This window comes from Pogonomyrmex barbatus, unplaced genomic scaffold (assembly GCF_055798465.1).
Source record: "Pogonomyrmex barbatus isolate J1 unplaced genomic scaffold, ASM5579846v1 scaffold1, whole genome shotgun sequence".
NCBI classification, from domain to species: Eukaryota; Metazoa; Arthropoda; class Insecta; order Hymenoptera; family Formicidae; genus Pogonomyrmex; species Pogonomyrmex barbatus.
Genome location: NW_028297098.1, coordinates 16,215,636 through 16,230,439, shown reverse-complemented (window position 1 = coordinate 16,230,439; position 14,804 = coordinate 16,215,636). Strand labels below are relative to the sequence as shown.

General features: G+C 38.1%; 2 protein-coding genes across 5 annotated transcripts in view; both read right to left on the bottom strand.

Annotated features, from left to right (window-relative positions):
• twin (CCR4-NOT transcription complex subunit 6-like twin) overlaps positions 1-14,804 on the bottom strand; it is a 505,964-nt gene that overhangs the window by 8,255 nt on the left and 482,905 nt on the right. For all 4 annotated transcript variants that reach the window (XM_089072768.1, XM_089072783.1, XM_089072773.1 and 1 more), the window contains one exon: positions 10,876-11,027. In XM_089072768.1, coding sequence (XP_088928894.1) covers positions 10,876-11,027 — 152 coding nt within the window. The remainder of the gene's footprint in view (positions 1-10,875; positions 11,028-14,804) is intronic.
• On the bottom strand, positions 110-2,325 carry Yip1d1 (Yip1 domain-containing 1). Its single transcript, XM_011647014.2, has 2 exons — positions 1,722-2,325; positions 110-1,611 (listed from the first exon to the last, which is right to left on the bottom strand). The coding sequence occupies exons 1-2, from the start codon at positions 1,951-1,953 to the stop codon at positions 1,052-1,054; spliced, it is 792 nt and encodes a 263-aa protein (XP_011645316.2). The 5' UTR covers positions 1,954-2,325; the 3' UTR covers positions 110-1,051.

Genomic DNA, 14,804 nt, shown 5'->3' with positions numbered 1-14,804 from the left:
ATAGGTGCCGTGTTTAGTTACAGACATTTATATAGATATATCAGACAAGCTCTGTCAAGTAGAAATTTCGTAGGAAAAAAGATTGACAGGAAAGTAAAAGAACAATTCATTTAATTTCATATTTGGATACTTTATTTAAATATATTGCGATAATATTAATAACATTATAAAAATATATATAACATTTTGTGTTACCAACTTATTATTAAATTAAATTAAATTATTATAATATCTAGGTATATAAGGAGTCATTATATTTAATATTACGCTGTAGTTTGATCATTATTATAATTTTCTCATAATCTATATGCTTAAATTAACACACAAATAGAAGTTAAACCATTTTGTTAAAATTACTCAAATATTTTACATAATAAGATTATCTATTATTACAAGTTTTCTCATGTCGCATGTTAGTAAAAAAGCATTTTTAATTATAGAGCAGCTAAAAATAAATTTTGGACATAAAAAAAATCAATATTATTATGATGAATATATTAAATTATATTCTTACAAACATAAAAATATTTTATTCCTTGTTCTAACTTACTAATAAAACTTGTTCTATCTTATTCATTGTTTAATAATCACGATTATATAAACCCTATGATGACTTATAGATGATACTTACTATGATGACTTATAGATATGAAAAATACAAAAATAATGAATTAATATCATAAATTTTATTTATAAATTGTATAACAAATAACTTAATCTAATATTTGCATCCAATATAATACATACTATTCTCATATATCTAAAATAAACATATCTTCCAAAATATGTTTAGTAAAATATTTCGGAAAGTTTTTTAAGATATGCCATAAAATAGATAATATAATTATTATGTTACCAATGGTTCACTGTTACTAATAGCACAATTAATAGCACAACGAATAGCACAACAGAAAATGTATACAAATGTATGTAAATACTTTTTTTTTTATCCATTTAATTGTTGGCACCAATTTGAGTGTAAACAAAAACGTTTCTGCTTAAATCCAAAAGTTTATTTGAAAAGTTCATAAATATACAATTATTTCTTTATTTAAAATATTATTATTAATGTAAATACTCCATAGAGAAGCAGACATGGGTACGCTATAAGAAGCTTTTGATCTTCCTCTCCTGACATGGTCGAAAAAAGCCTAGAAGCAGACAGGGATGCCCAAGCAACAGCCAAGATTGCGAGAATCAAACCTATTGGACCTCGTAATGTAGTGAAGACACCCAGACCCGCTAGAACAACTACCGGCAACAGGCAATAACCCAATACAGACGCAACAGATGATAACGTGATGTTACTGCTGCTGCTCATCAGGGATTGCAGAATATACATAAGTATACAAGAAGTCATAGCTAATCCATATACATATCCAAAGTGTGCCTTAGAACCAGCTAGTAGGAGAAACGCCGCGAGAACTAAGCAGAATGCCACGGGCCCCGCCAAATCTGAATCTTGCAGCAGATAATTCGCGTCATCAATCTGTCCTTTCCTATGAAATGGATTCAATACAGCCAGAGTCTTTTGCATTATTCGGTCAGGATCGATGCCGAGCTCTTCTAGCAAAGGCGGTTCATCTTCTTCGTCGCCGAAGCCGGTGGTGCCTGAAAAAGTGTCGTACATATAGATGAGCTATACATCTGTGATGTCATCTGTCAATCCAGAGCTAAGTAAGTACAAATGCATTGTCTTTTTTATTTTTTTTTTTTTATACCTTTTGCATAATCGTCCTGTGTGAATAAGTCACCGCTGTAGGGACTCTGTGTGGGATCCAGAAAGCTCTTCTGCCCATATGAATAATCACCGGGCATCTGTTCGTACGATTGGAATTCAAATTGTTGGTTAGGTTGGCCAAAACCAGCCGCATCGAAGTTGAATTGTCCCTGCGGTGGTGGTGGCGGTGGCTGGGACCAATAATTGTTATCCTGGCTGGTATACCCGGACATTTCGTTGCTGTTTATGCACTATTTCTTTAGTCAATACTGAGCTGCCTGAATTCGAGTAAGTTGAAACAACACATCCACGTAATATAGGTTAGGTGCTATTGCGAAATAACTCGAAGTTATCGATATTACAGCGTGCTTCTTAACAACATTCGGTAAAGTAAATACAAAAGTTTAATAGTAAAAGTTTACTTGTATCTCATGAAGAATGTTGCGAGAGAAGGAAGAAGTGAAGTATGTAATGAAATATTATTCTCCTCAAATAAACAAATACATATTAAATATTGATTGTTTAAACAAATGTTATTTTCACACTCTGTTTCATTTTTCCTTCGCCATTTTGTTTCTTCTAATGATTTTTTAAATGTGTCTTCCATGAATATTTCTTCTTTTCCCATTTAATGTTTTTTGTATCTTGAATTCTTCTATTTTTATTTATTTCTTCCATTTTTCTCTTAGTTTTACTTATTTTTTTTTTTTCGTCTTCTTTTTCCCTCCTTCTTTTAATAATAATTTTAAATGTAAAATGAGATAGGCGATTTAACAATAATTTAATTACGAATTACATTTCCGAAAAGCTTTATCTACATCCAGTTGCGGAAGCTCATCATCTTTCATCTGGATTTTCATAATCTTATCCTTCGTTATTAATTGCGAGAGTGATTAAGGTAAAACGAAGCGGCCACGCGATGCTTCAGTACCAAGTTATCAGTACACAATTAGAACATTCATCAGCGTTAAGAGAGTGTAAATCCCGAATCTTCCCGTTCGGAGCCGGCCTCCGACCCGGCTTGGCTCGACTCGAGCCTGTAATAAGGCCCGTAAATTAGCGCTGCTGATACTCTCCCGTTGCGCAATTACGGCAGATTAATGCCGTATTTATTTTCCAGTGCCGATAAATTCTCCGCCACGCCGGTCGGCCGGCTGGAAATCGCTCGACTTGAAAACACTTTGCCGCAGCAAGTACGCGCACAGGGTGTTCCATAAACAGAACGTGCACATTGGTTTCTTTTTCAAACCATCCTAAGACCGAATCAAAGAAAAAAAAAAAAGATGACGACGACGAAGAGCTCCGCAATAAAGATTAGCAATATCCGCTTTTTGAAAACGTGGATTTATTTATGAGTCTGAAAATAAATTCTCTTCAAACGCGACAGAATCAATAGCCAGTCTGGGGAAATGAAAAACTTTCGTAATCTCATGAGGCCACCCTGTATGCGATCGCTATTTCGCCCCCGAACGGAATTGATATCTCGCGGTGTATATAAGCGATTCAACCTTTACGGTATATTAACTCACTCGTGACTTAAGTAATTCCCGGCACGTGGTAGGAAGTAGAGTTGTTCGCGATGAAGGAGATGCTAACGGTACGATCCTGAGATGGTCATTCGAAATTAACGCCTGAGTGCCTCCATTACCGGAAATCGACGTGTTAACCCGTGTTACTGACCTTCGATGATCAATTAATCGTTCTATAAGCGATTACTCATCGCGATGACTGTTGAAAAAAAGAACTGTCGATTTATCCTTTGATTAGCATAACAATTCGTTGTAAAATATCGCGAATTATTAAATTTTACACAGCTATATACACTGATAAAGGGAAATTTATAGTGATAAACAGCAACAGAGAGAATAAATCCTCTTTCTTTGAAATGAAAAGAAAAGCACAAGAGTATAATTAAAAGAGAAGTTAGGGAAGAAACTTGATTTGTTTATTCCGGGTTAACCCATAAATTTCGACGCTTCATTTAATTGAGATATCTTACTTAAACTCTTCGATGCGATAACTTTTAATCTAATCGCGATATTCTTTGCGGAAACTTTTTAATATAACTTTCAAATTCTTCGAGCAATCGACTTTAATGCAAAAATCGTGACCGTCCCGTAGGATTAAGCGCTCCTGAAGTTTCTTCTTCGCTCCTCTTCGGGTCCGCGGCGATTCTCCTCCAACTCTCTTCGGGATTATCGAACGCAAAAATCGTTATTTAATACCCCCATGTGAGATCCAAGGGAAGATGGTGTTCTGTCCTCTTGAACACAATATCGTAAATCCACCGTTTAATTGCACCCGCGAGAATCCACTTTTACTATCAGGGCCTCACAGATTAACTCTACTCTAGTTGTTTCGCCTTGCGTTCCCAATCTTCCATACTATGTTCTTTCACATCAATATTTCTCAAGAATCACATCTTGTCCTGTAAGCGAAAGCAAACAGTCGATATTCGCGCTTGAAAGAAAAGACAACTATTACACTTCGCGACCTAAGAATTATAAAAAAATATACACTGGAGTTTATATTGGACTATTATTGGCAGTAATATTATATATATATATATATATATATTTTTTTTTTTCTTAGTATGTTTTTATAGTCAAAATTGTATGTGTCTTATCTAATTTGTTTAAGCCTTTCATTTGACGTCACTTCGTCAAATAATTCTACAAAGTAACAGATGAAATTTAATATTTGTTTAACATGTATCGAATAAATAATATATATTTTTGAGTCGCGAGTAACACAGTATTTCCGTTCTCCACTCGAAGTTTATCGCAACGAGTTTGCTACTCGCTTTTATATTGCGTAATGCAATGAGATTAAAGGAAGTCGGTAATGCGACTTCTCGCCATCGGCGATACTCCGGATATTCCGGAGTGTAAATCAGGCCAGATTAGAATAGAGAGTTAAGGTATGCCTTCGATAGCGGTTGTACGACAATCGAATCCGCGAACCCGCAGCCGCCAAGTCGAGCTGGGGGCCGTCTCGTAAATTACTGAAGGAATCAATATCGATTCTCTCCCCCCTCCCCCCCCCCCGGCCATCAAATGTTCCCGGAGAAGAAGCTTTTATAGAAAGGACTCCACAATTCTGTGAACTGGCTTTTACGAGGAAGATTCGGGGCTAATTCCGCTTTGAAGCCCATAAGTGATTGGACTGAAAAATATCAATATTATGATATCCTGATTGATTCTCTAACAACGGAAATAAATAGACATTTATTTAATCTTTGATAAAACGATAGAAAAAGGAAATACGTTGAAATATATCGAGAGCCAAGAGAAAGCACGTAATGTTAAATAAATAAAAATATCTCATGTTGTTTTCAAAATTAATGCAAATCAATGAAAATTGGAGCAGCAAAACAAAGCATTTAAATGTCTCTTCTATTTCTTTCTTCAAATATTCATATTTAATATGTTTTTTACGTTTTTACATAAGAAAAAATGCATGAGAATAATCGGATATCAAGCCGTGAAATATGAAGAGGTTGCAGTGTGGCATTGCAAGATATTTAAAATAATTAAATGCTGGTGCGTGTCATTAAAATGAACAGATTTGTCTTCATGATCGTGCATGGACTTATGTCGCGTCATTTTACGAAGCTCTCTCTCTCTTTCTCTTTCTGTCTCTCTCATCGTTCACTTTGCATATAATATTAATATGCATATAGAGAATAATGCGTCCGGTATTAAAGCGTGCTCGTGAATGATTACGAGCGTCATTTCGCGAAGAATTCGTTTCATCGTTATGAGCATTATTTAAGAGTTACCTATCCAATTAGATCGTTCTGATGTATTTAATGAGACACGTGATGCCGATACATCAATCCACTGACAAATCCACAGGACGTTTCAAAATGCAATGCACATGAAAAGAACGATTTTGCTAAAGTATTTAAAAATTTGCGAACATTCTTGATCTTCCAGCAACCAATTTGAACGTTCTGTGTAATTATTTTGATGGCCCAATAAAATTATTTTCAAATCTGTATCTGTCAAAAATTTTTAGATATTTCAGCAAAATTGTCCTTTCCATGTAAATATTTTATATGTATTGATGAAATGACAGTAAAAATTTCATTAAACGCTGAAGCTAGAAATTAATTAATTAATAACAATATTGGATTTTTTTTTGAAAAAATGAATCTTGAATGTAAATACATAAAATAAGATATTCCGTAACGATGTTCATATTGAACAGTTTCCGTGTAAGAAAATAATTTATATAAAACATTCACATTGATTGCTAGAATATTAAAAATATTTGCAATATTGTCATGCTCAAACATTTTACATAAATAATTATTTTGATAACTTAATAAAATTATTTTGATTTATATTCTGAAAATTTATTCAATTTTCAGATTATTTATCAGGTATATAGATACTTCAGCAAAATTATATTTTCCATTTGTATGTCTTGTTATTTTAAATTCCACTTTATTGTTATATTAAAAATAACAAATAATTGACGCTATTATAATAAATAAAATTGAATAAATATTAAGTAACTTTAACCAACAATCGATTTTATCACCTCTCATTTATTGATTATTATATATTCTTATCAATGAGATATACGTATGCATTTATGTAGGTTGCTGAAACTGTCTGTAGGAGGACACATTACTTTAGCCACGTGGAAAAATAGAAAACCCACGCGCGCTTACTTGTCATGCATGCATATGTGCATAGTTATGCATTTTTACGCGGTCAGTACGCGGAGACTCAATATATCTGTGAAAAATCGGGCGGAGTGACACGCGCGGAGGAACACACGTTCCCGAGATTCTCATTCGAGATAGGATTGGGTGTCTTGGCAATCTCTCTACAGCGTGCAGCCGTATTATAGGCCTGCGAGAGAGGCTGCTCGCGATTTCTGCTTCGCCTCGGGCGGAGGACGGCAAGCGCGCTTCCGAGGCGAATGCGCTCGGCTCCACTCGCGGGACGCATCGCGTCGCACGAGCACGATTAATTAAGCGACAAGGTGTCCCGCGTGTAACGGACGATGTGTGGGGTGGGGCTTCAGTGGTTACTCGCTCGCGAATTCAATTACTCGATGATTTATCTACCGATAGCCGATAGTCGAGGCCAATCGGCGAAATCATCATATCGCTACGCGATATATATACAAACCTCGAGCAAAAGTATATTCCTAAATTCCCTCCCTTATTTATTTATTTTTTTTTTTATTATTAATTTTAAGTTACGAGTGGTCCGCGAAGTTTTGTGTGTGTGTGTGTGTGTGTGTGTGTGTGTGTGTGTGTGTGTGTGTCGATGTAAAAAGAAATTTTGAATCGATCGATTTTTTGAATTTCTGTCGCTATCGATATTTTCAGATATCATTCGTTGTCGACTCTTCAATATCCGAAAGTTTCTCATAACGAAATCTTTCTTAAATTTTCCCGAATTCGCCACGCGAATAATGTTGTCTTACTTTAATTTGACTCGAATAACGATAACGTTTACGACGCGCTTTTAGAGACTCCACCACTCTAATTTTCCCAGCGTAATCGCGCGGCAGTTGATTACTTCGCGAATAATTGAGCTCTTCCTCCCTTTCCCTCTCTCTCGTGTTTCCTTCCGTAAGGATGGTAACATCGAGAAATTCGATACTTCGTATCGCCGTATCTAAATGCATTCCGTTCGCCGTCCGGTTGGCTATATCCTCGTCGGCACGGAGGAATAATCCCGTGGGATCCGAAATAATCCGAACGAGTTTCGCCGGCGTTTTAAGCCGGAGAAAACTTTCATCCGGTTAACCGCGCGTAAAGCCACGCTGGTTTTTCTATCTGCGAAAAGAAGGAACTTTTAAGGAACGTTCCAGCTGTGATTTCGGAACGAGGCTTAAAAGCATAGCGATTGTCAGAAAAACCATAGTACGTAAAACTGTAAAACTGTAAAACTGTGTAACTGTAAAAACGTAACTTGTCCCGACTTCTGAATTCCTATTGATATTACTCGTCTGATATATGATTACATCTGTATGAGGTACGGAGGAATTTTCAGGGAGGAACATGGTAACGATGGGTACGTCGCGAGCGCGACATCTTTATGGTCGTTATGTTATCGCTCAGCGAGAAGCGAAGTCGCTATCGGGAGAACTCCGAGAGGACGTTTCTTCGCGCGTGGTTCGCGAATGATTAACGTTTCTCCGACGTCGCCTTTAAATTTCTACGCGCGGAAAAGAATCCGGCGAATAAACGATCCACTCGCTCGCTCTTCTCATATCTCCGAATGGCGCATCGTTCATCGTGCGCCGCCAGCTGATATCGGACTATTAGTACCGTCGATGGTACCACTATTAGTCCGCGCGATGGAGGCTCGCGTATCCCGGTGATGTTCTCTCTCTCTCTCTCTCTCCAAGCGGACGGATCCTTTTTCATGGAGCCGAGCCGAGAGGCTATCAGCTCTCGGTCCCACATAAGGCGAGGATGTGTCTCGAGCTTGCTCGTATTCGAGCGCGAGGAATCATTAATCGCGCCCCACTGGCATGGTTAACATGGATTTTAGCTCTTCGATCGAGATCTAATCTTGATATTTTACATTAGCGAGAGTGAATTTATTTCCACGAGAGGGCATTGACCTATGGGTATCCTCTTATCGCGCGTTAAGTAGGCGTTAAGCCTTTCCAAAAAAACATTTTGTTAAAACGATCTAAAAATATCGTCGATATAAAATCGAGATTTCCTCCGAAACCGGAGGATTCTAATGCATTTGCAACGTCTGGAACAACGGAAGGAGAACAAGCAAGGCTACGTGAGGCGTTGGTTAAATATCAGACGTACACTAAACTCATTGAGATTCATCGAGAGAATGATGAAACGTACTTGGTTATATTTCATTTAGGCTGTTTGCTCATCTGAACGTTGGCAGCCCAGTTTGATTTACGTTGTGTTCTGATTACTCGCGATTACTCAATTGGCCAAGTCCTTAAGTACGTGTGTAGAGATGAGCGACGGCATCAAAGCGAGAAATGCAACGCGAATGCAACGCGAATGCAACGCGAATACTCCGTGAAATTCGGAGAAGTTCAGAACTGCCGTGAGTCATGTCGAGTTCTCTATACGGGCGGTAGATTAATCTCATTTCCGTAGAAATTCTCTGCTCAATGAAGATGGGAGATTCCACATTTTTCGAGAACTCGAAAAACATGATTTCTATTCTTATCTATGATTTCTATGAGTGAACGTTCTTTCTTTATATATTCGCAAAAATTATTCATCTGCGATCGCGCGATTGTTTCTCAAATGCCATCCAAATTTCTAATTTTTAATGCTTCTCACAATAAATAAAAACGTGTAGTCAATCGTTTAAACGAAGAAACGTTTATCAAATTTCGAATTTCATAAACGTTTTTGCAAAAGACGTTTTAAAAAAAGAACGGTTTTGTTGAAGTATCTAAAAATTTGGCCAGATATAAAAAAGTAATTTTTTGGATAATAAAAATAATTATGTAAGGTCGTAAAGTCGTTTCAGGTTTCTACAATACCAAAAATTTTTGCAATATTATCATCATGCTTAAACGTAAATTATTTTTTTATATCTGACCAAATTTTTAGATACTTCGGCAAAATTGTTCTTTCTCACGTTTATATATTTTAGAGATGTATATATCTACACTGTAACTGCGCGCGTATAAATTAGAAATATTACAAGGCGATTTGATAATCTAGTGTCGGCTATAGTGATTCACCCGATAATAACTTTCGATGTACAAGAAGCTAACCAGGTGTTAACCGCAGCGCAGGAACGCGAGGAGAAGGCTGCGAGGAGTCGCCGGTCTTACAGACGCGATCGATTACTCTCCGCGCCAAAGAGCGAGAAGAATCCATAGCTTTTTCTCAGTCGGTCGTTGCGCCCAGTATGGATTAATGTAACGTAGGTAATGGCTCATTAACAAGAGCACGTTCCGATGCGTCCGAGTGAGCCGTAAGAGCCCACTCTCGACCTTTGGGCCGCTATATAAATCTCGGGCCTGGTTTGCTCGCGCATTCCGCGATACATCCTTTATACAGGGTGTCCGGGCTTCATCCTTTCCATCGATAGATCCATCGAAATTTAGAAAGAGAGATTCTTTCTGGGAAAAATTTAATTGAACGACACCTGCGTAGACGTGACGTTTGTAATAATTCCAAACGCGATCAGTCGTCGAATTAAGAATTCTGCAAAAATATATTGTCTAGCGATAAAGAAATAAATTTTCAATATTTCGAAGAAATAGGTACAGTTTTAAAATATCCCTTACAATTAAAATATTATCGATTAATATCCTTGTTGATAAAGAATCGACAGCGGAAGGATCGCTCGGAACCGGTCGATAGAAACCTGACAGTATTATTGGTTCACCCTGTGCACGTATACCGGATCGGAGTATCGTGCTCGATTTACTCGCTTCAATCATCGAACGCGCGCACTTCCTCGGCCAGCGAGGACCGCGGGAAAAAAAAAAAAACACGGACTTCTGTATATTGCGCGTCCGGTAGTAGTCCGGCGGCTTCATCGGTTACCGAGAGACCGGCGCGTTAATTACTTTCGTGTTTCAGGGTGTGCAAACACGCGGCTGGATACGCGCTATTCACCGTGGGCGTGTGTGCGAAACGAGAGACGTAGACGCTTCAGTTAGCATGGAAACTCTGTTCCCCGCCTTCCTTTTACTTCCGTGGACGGTTCACGTTATCTTTAACCCTTATTCCCGTTTCGAGATCATTTCCAGATAATCGCCGAAAGCGATATATCCAAAACGGATTTCGTATTTATGCTCATGTAAGTACGCGAGAACACGCGAGCAAAGCTTCGCATTTTAAAAACTGTACATGCAAACGGTCGTAAGACCAATTTTCTCGATGTAAAAATGAATTTGATGAATTTTTTTTTATAAAACACGAAATGTTATATTACTCGTACATATCTTCCTTATAAATAATTACTAAATGCAACTTTAATCAATATAAATAAATAATCAAAAATAGTTAGAAATTCATCCAAATATGAATTATAGATTCAACGTAAATATCGAATACGTTTATATAGCTCCAATTTTTAATTTGTTTATAAATCTGCGAAATGTGAGCTTGTACTGAATAAAAAAATATTCATCTCGTTTAGACGAATATTGAAGTTTAAAAATATCAATGTACTTACCATTATCCCATGCAGCTTCCTTAGTTCTAAGTAATGCAGCCAGTCCGATGTTGTCTTTGGGCATAACACGATTCAACATGTTATCCGAGCCCTCCGCATTTGCCATTGCCAATTGATTGAATTCAACTAAATGCTCCTTTATCAAAGAAAATCTGCAAAAGAAAGCAAAAAAAAAAAATACATTGAAAATATATCGCTGTACTTTCTGAAAAATTAAATACGCGTATTCTTCTACGTTTGTGTTTAGATTTTGTGTTTAGATAGAAAATAAACTGCATTCGATCCAAGTATCCACATATAGGGAATGATCAACGGACTATCAAACAGGGGAGATAATTCAGGGTTAAAGGTTCGATTCGTCTCTCCTGTCGTCGCATCGAAGACCGCAGTGTCGATTGCTATTGCGAACGCGAACCGCGCGAAAGTGCCGGGAAAGGAATTCCCGGTCCTCCTTCAATCGGTCGTCCAACTCCCGATGGATGGCCACCGGGACTCAATTTCGTTTCGTGGAGACGTAGAGGAACTTGACACCCGGGCGCGCGATACGACTTGGCTACGACGACGGGACACGACAACGTCGTCGTCGTTCTCGATGCAGGGCGATTTTCGTCGCAGCCGGGAGGACCTCGTAAGCGAGGCGTATCACGTACGCGATGTAGAATACCCGGACTTCCTTTTCTGCCTCTCCCTGCTCTCTGCGTGGCCGATATGTAAGGCACGTATGCTTGAGAAATATATTCTTCTCCAAAGACCCATTATACGAGCTATCATTCCCCTTTGCCCGCGGCCAGTCTCTCCTTTCTCGTAAACAAGATTGAATCAACGTCATCCGCAGTGTCGCTTTAAGGGAGAAAGAGGATTTGGAGAGGACTGGCCAAAAATAAGAAAGAGGGTTGACAACGGATATCCAGCGGATTCCCAAATGCGTAATTGATTTCTCCCCGCTGTCTAGAACAATTCTCTGACTCGGTCTCGGTTCGTTATTAAAATTGAAAAGACGTCTCGCTTTAATACGAGAATCGCGAGGATATAGGAAAAAGATTCTGTACAGTTAAAATCCATAAGTATTATAACAGTTGTACACGTTTACTTTTTTATATGATTTTTTTTCTTTCACATTCTACGACAAAGCGAAATTAGCGCGCCAGAAAAACGCGTATCGTTTAACGGATTGTAGGATTTTACTGGCGTCGTTGCCGCGTGAAATGTTAAGCTCTCTCTTTGTCTCTCCCCCTTTCTTCTTTTTCCTTTTTTGAGCGGCACTTCGACATCGCGCCGTATAACTCGCGACGAGGCAATAAAGCCGGGAATGATCGAGGGGCGAGCGCCGAAGGCGGAAATTGAACGCGAGTTGAACTTTACGTTCATCGTGTGAGCGCTGATTTGGTTCGGTCGATTTGGTCGCGTTGTGCAGCTGGATTGAAATTGACGGCCGCGTCTTTACGAATCGTAAAAGCGACGATAAGCTCCTCCTGTTTCTTTCTCCTCGTCACCTCTGGCCGGTCCAGCGAGACGGAGAAGAAAAGAAGATACACGAAGAGAAAGCATTGTTAGTTTGCTAGTTGCGCGGCGGTCTCGCGTCGCAGTAGTACAAACCATTTTTGGTCAGACTAACGTAACGGTCATTATACAATCGTAAATTCTTTCATACGCGACGATGATTTCTTGCGACTTCACGGTAAACCTCTATTAGAATATTTAAAAAAAAAATTTATTTAAAATACATTTGTTGAATTTTATCGTATCTCAGTATTTAGTCATTCCAATATTTAACCCGAGTTACAAATTCTACCTAAATTTCCTAACTGAATATATGACACATTTAATACTGTTAAACGATACGATAGTTAAAATGGTTTGCAGCCTATCGCAGAAGGGCGGGTGGGCCAGAGGGAGGACTTGTTCGCCATCGACCTTAATAGTGTCACGCAGAGAGACATTTACTTCGCCCATCGCTATTTACGACGGTGAGTTATAAAGGGAATCGTTACATGCGTTACATGCGATATATGCATACGAGCGCATTAATCGCACCCCGATAGCCCCGAGGCCGGCATTGCGGACGCGCGATATCGCGGAGAACCTGCCATTATGCCATGAGATACTCTGAAAATAAGCATTAGTCGAAATAGATATCAGAAACAAAGATAAAGAGAGAGAGAAAGAGAGAGAGAGAGAGAGAGAGAGAGAGAGACCAGGCATGATGATTAATCATAGACAGTGTGCACGTGCAATTGCGACGTTCCACTTGATGGCTGTCGCAAAGGCAATTTGTGCGTATCGACGTTGCAGTAACGTTGCGTGTTCGATATCGAAATCAGGTTCATTGAAGTTGAAATATCGCGTCTGTGCACGACATGCAAGAGGAAGTAAGCGCAAAATCGCCAGATTTTCCATGATTTTTCCCGAAAAGAAATTGTCTCTAAGAAATGGCTAAAAACGGATCGAGAAAATATCCAATAGCTCTGAGATTATTTTTACGATTCAAAAACTGGGCTACCTTTTACGTATCAATTTTGATAATAGAATCTTTTCTTAGTCACGCTTCCTAACACGTTCCGTAAAACATGGGTCATCAGTCGAGTGCTGAATATAGTTTACATTCAAGCCGTTTTATATTTTAGCTGACCAGAAAAAGAAATAGAATCATGAAATATTTCCTGCTACCGTTTTTTATAGGTATATAATTATGATGTATATTGCGATATTATTACCATTAAGCCTTTTTCGTTATAATAATAATTTTTAGAATCTTCGTTTCATTATTGCGGAACACAATTTATTTAAATTTAATTTATTTAAATTTAATTAAATTTATTTAAATATATCGCGTGGCGTATTATCGTTGATATGGCACGGAAAATGTGTTAAATATTATTCATGCATTTTGTTTTCCGAGTACTGTTATGTTTTTCTCTTGGAAACTGATTTTGAAGACTTCCGCATGCCGTTTCTTTCGAAATGCGGATATTTTCGGTACAGGAAGGATCCATCGATTTCCGGTTAATTTGTTCGTCGAATACGAGAAAATGCTTGCTCGCGAAAGCGTCGCGTTCGCTTTTTTATTAAACACAGACGGCGATTTACGACGCGGCGTTACTATCTGACGCGATATTGGATTACCATGACGTTATTACATGCTAGACACGCGCGCGACGCTTTGTTAAATTACGAGCGGGTGCATCTTTCATCCCGTTCGGAATTAAATGTCGCGCTTTGGGAGGCCCTCGTTGTTTTCAATATCGAAACCGGTGATCACCGGCTCTATAATTGATTCCGCAAAAGCAGCGACGATAATCTTTGACGCAATAACTAAATATCGAACTTGCGGAATCTCGTGAAAACGATGACGTCAAATAATTAAAAAAAAAAAAAAAAAAAAAAAAAAAAAAAAAAATGCTTCACTATCGATTGATTTTTATATCAGCGCGACAAAGCCAAGTATTTCACATTTAAACTTTGTTACTTGTCATCTGCGTTTTTAAAATTAAAAAACATCAACCGATAGAATCAGATATGTATTGGTATGATATGTTAAAAGATAAAATCATGTATAGAGCTAATAAATGACCGTTTCAAAAATCAATCGGCCATTTTACTGCTTTACTTTTACTTATAATATATTTACGCGTTAAGATGACGTTATAGTAAGATGTTATAGATTCAATCTTTTGAGAAATTTCACGGCGCATTTATTCGCGAGGCGATTCGATTGCGCGTGAGCGATAATTAATATTACACCGAACAGTGTTTTCTGCCGCGCCGTCGTACGTTTATTAATTAAATTACCACGCCTCTTAATAAATCGAAGGATCGTCGGAGCATCTAAACTGTCGATAATCATTTTTCTTTTTCTCCAGCGAACCAATTAGAATGCTCAGCGTGGTAGGAAAATATGCGAGGGTAAATGACAAATTAACGCGACATCC

What these genes read in the sequence shown, in the direction of transcription:
- Yip1d1 (XM_011647014.2), bottom strand. Translation starts at nt 1,953, where the DNA reads ATGTCCGGGTATACCAGCCAGGATAACAATTATTGGTCCCAGCCACCG. An exon ending in ACAGGACGATTATGCAAAAG is followed by an intron (nt 1,612 to 1,721) that starts GTATAAAAAAAA and finishes ACACTTTTTCAG; the next exon opens with GCACCACCGGCTTCGGCGAC.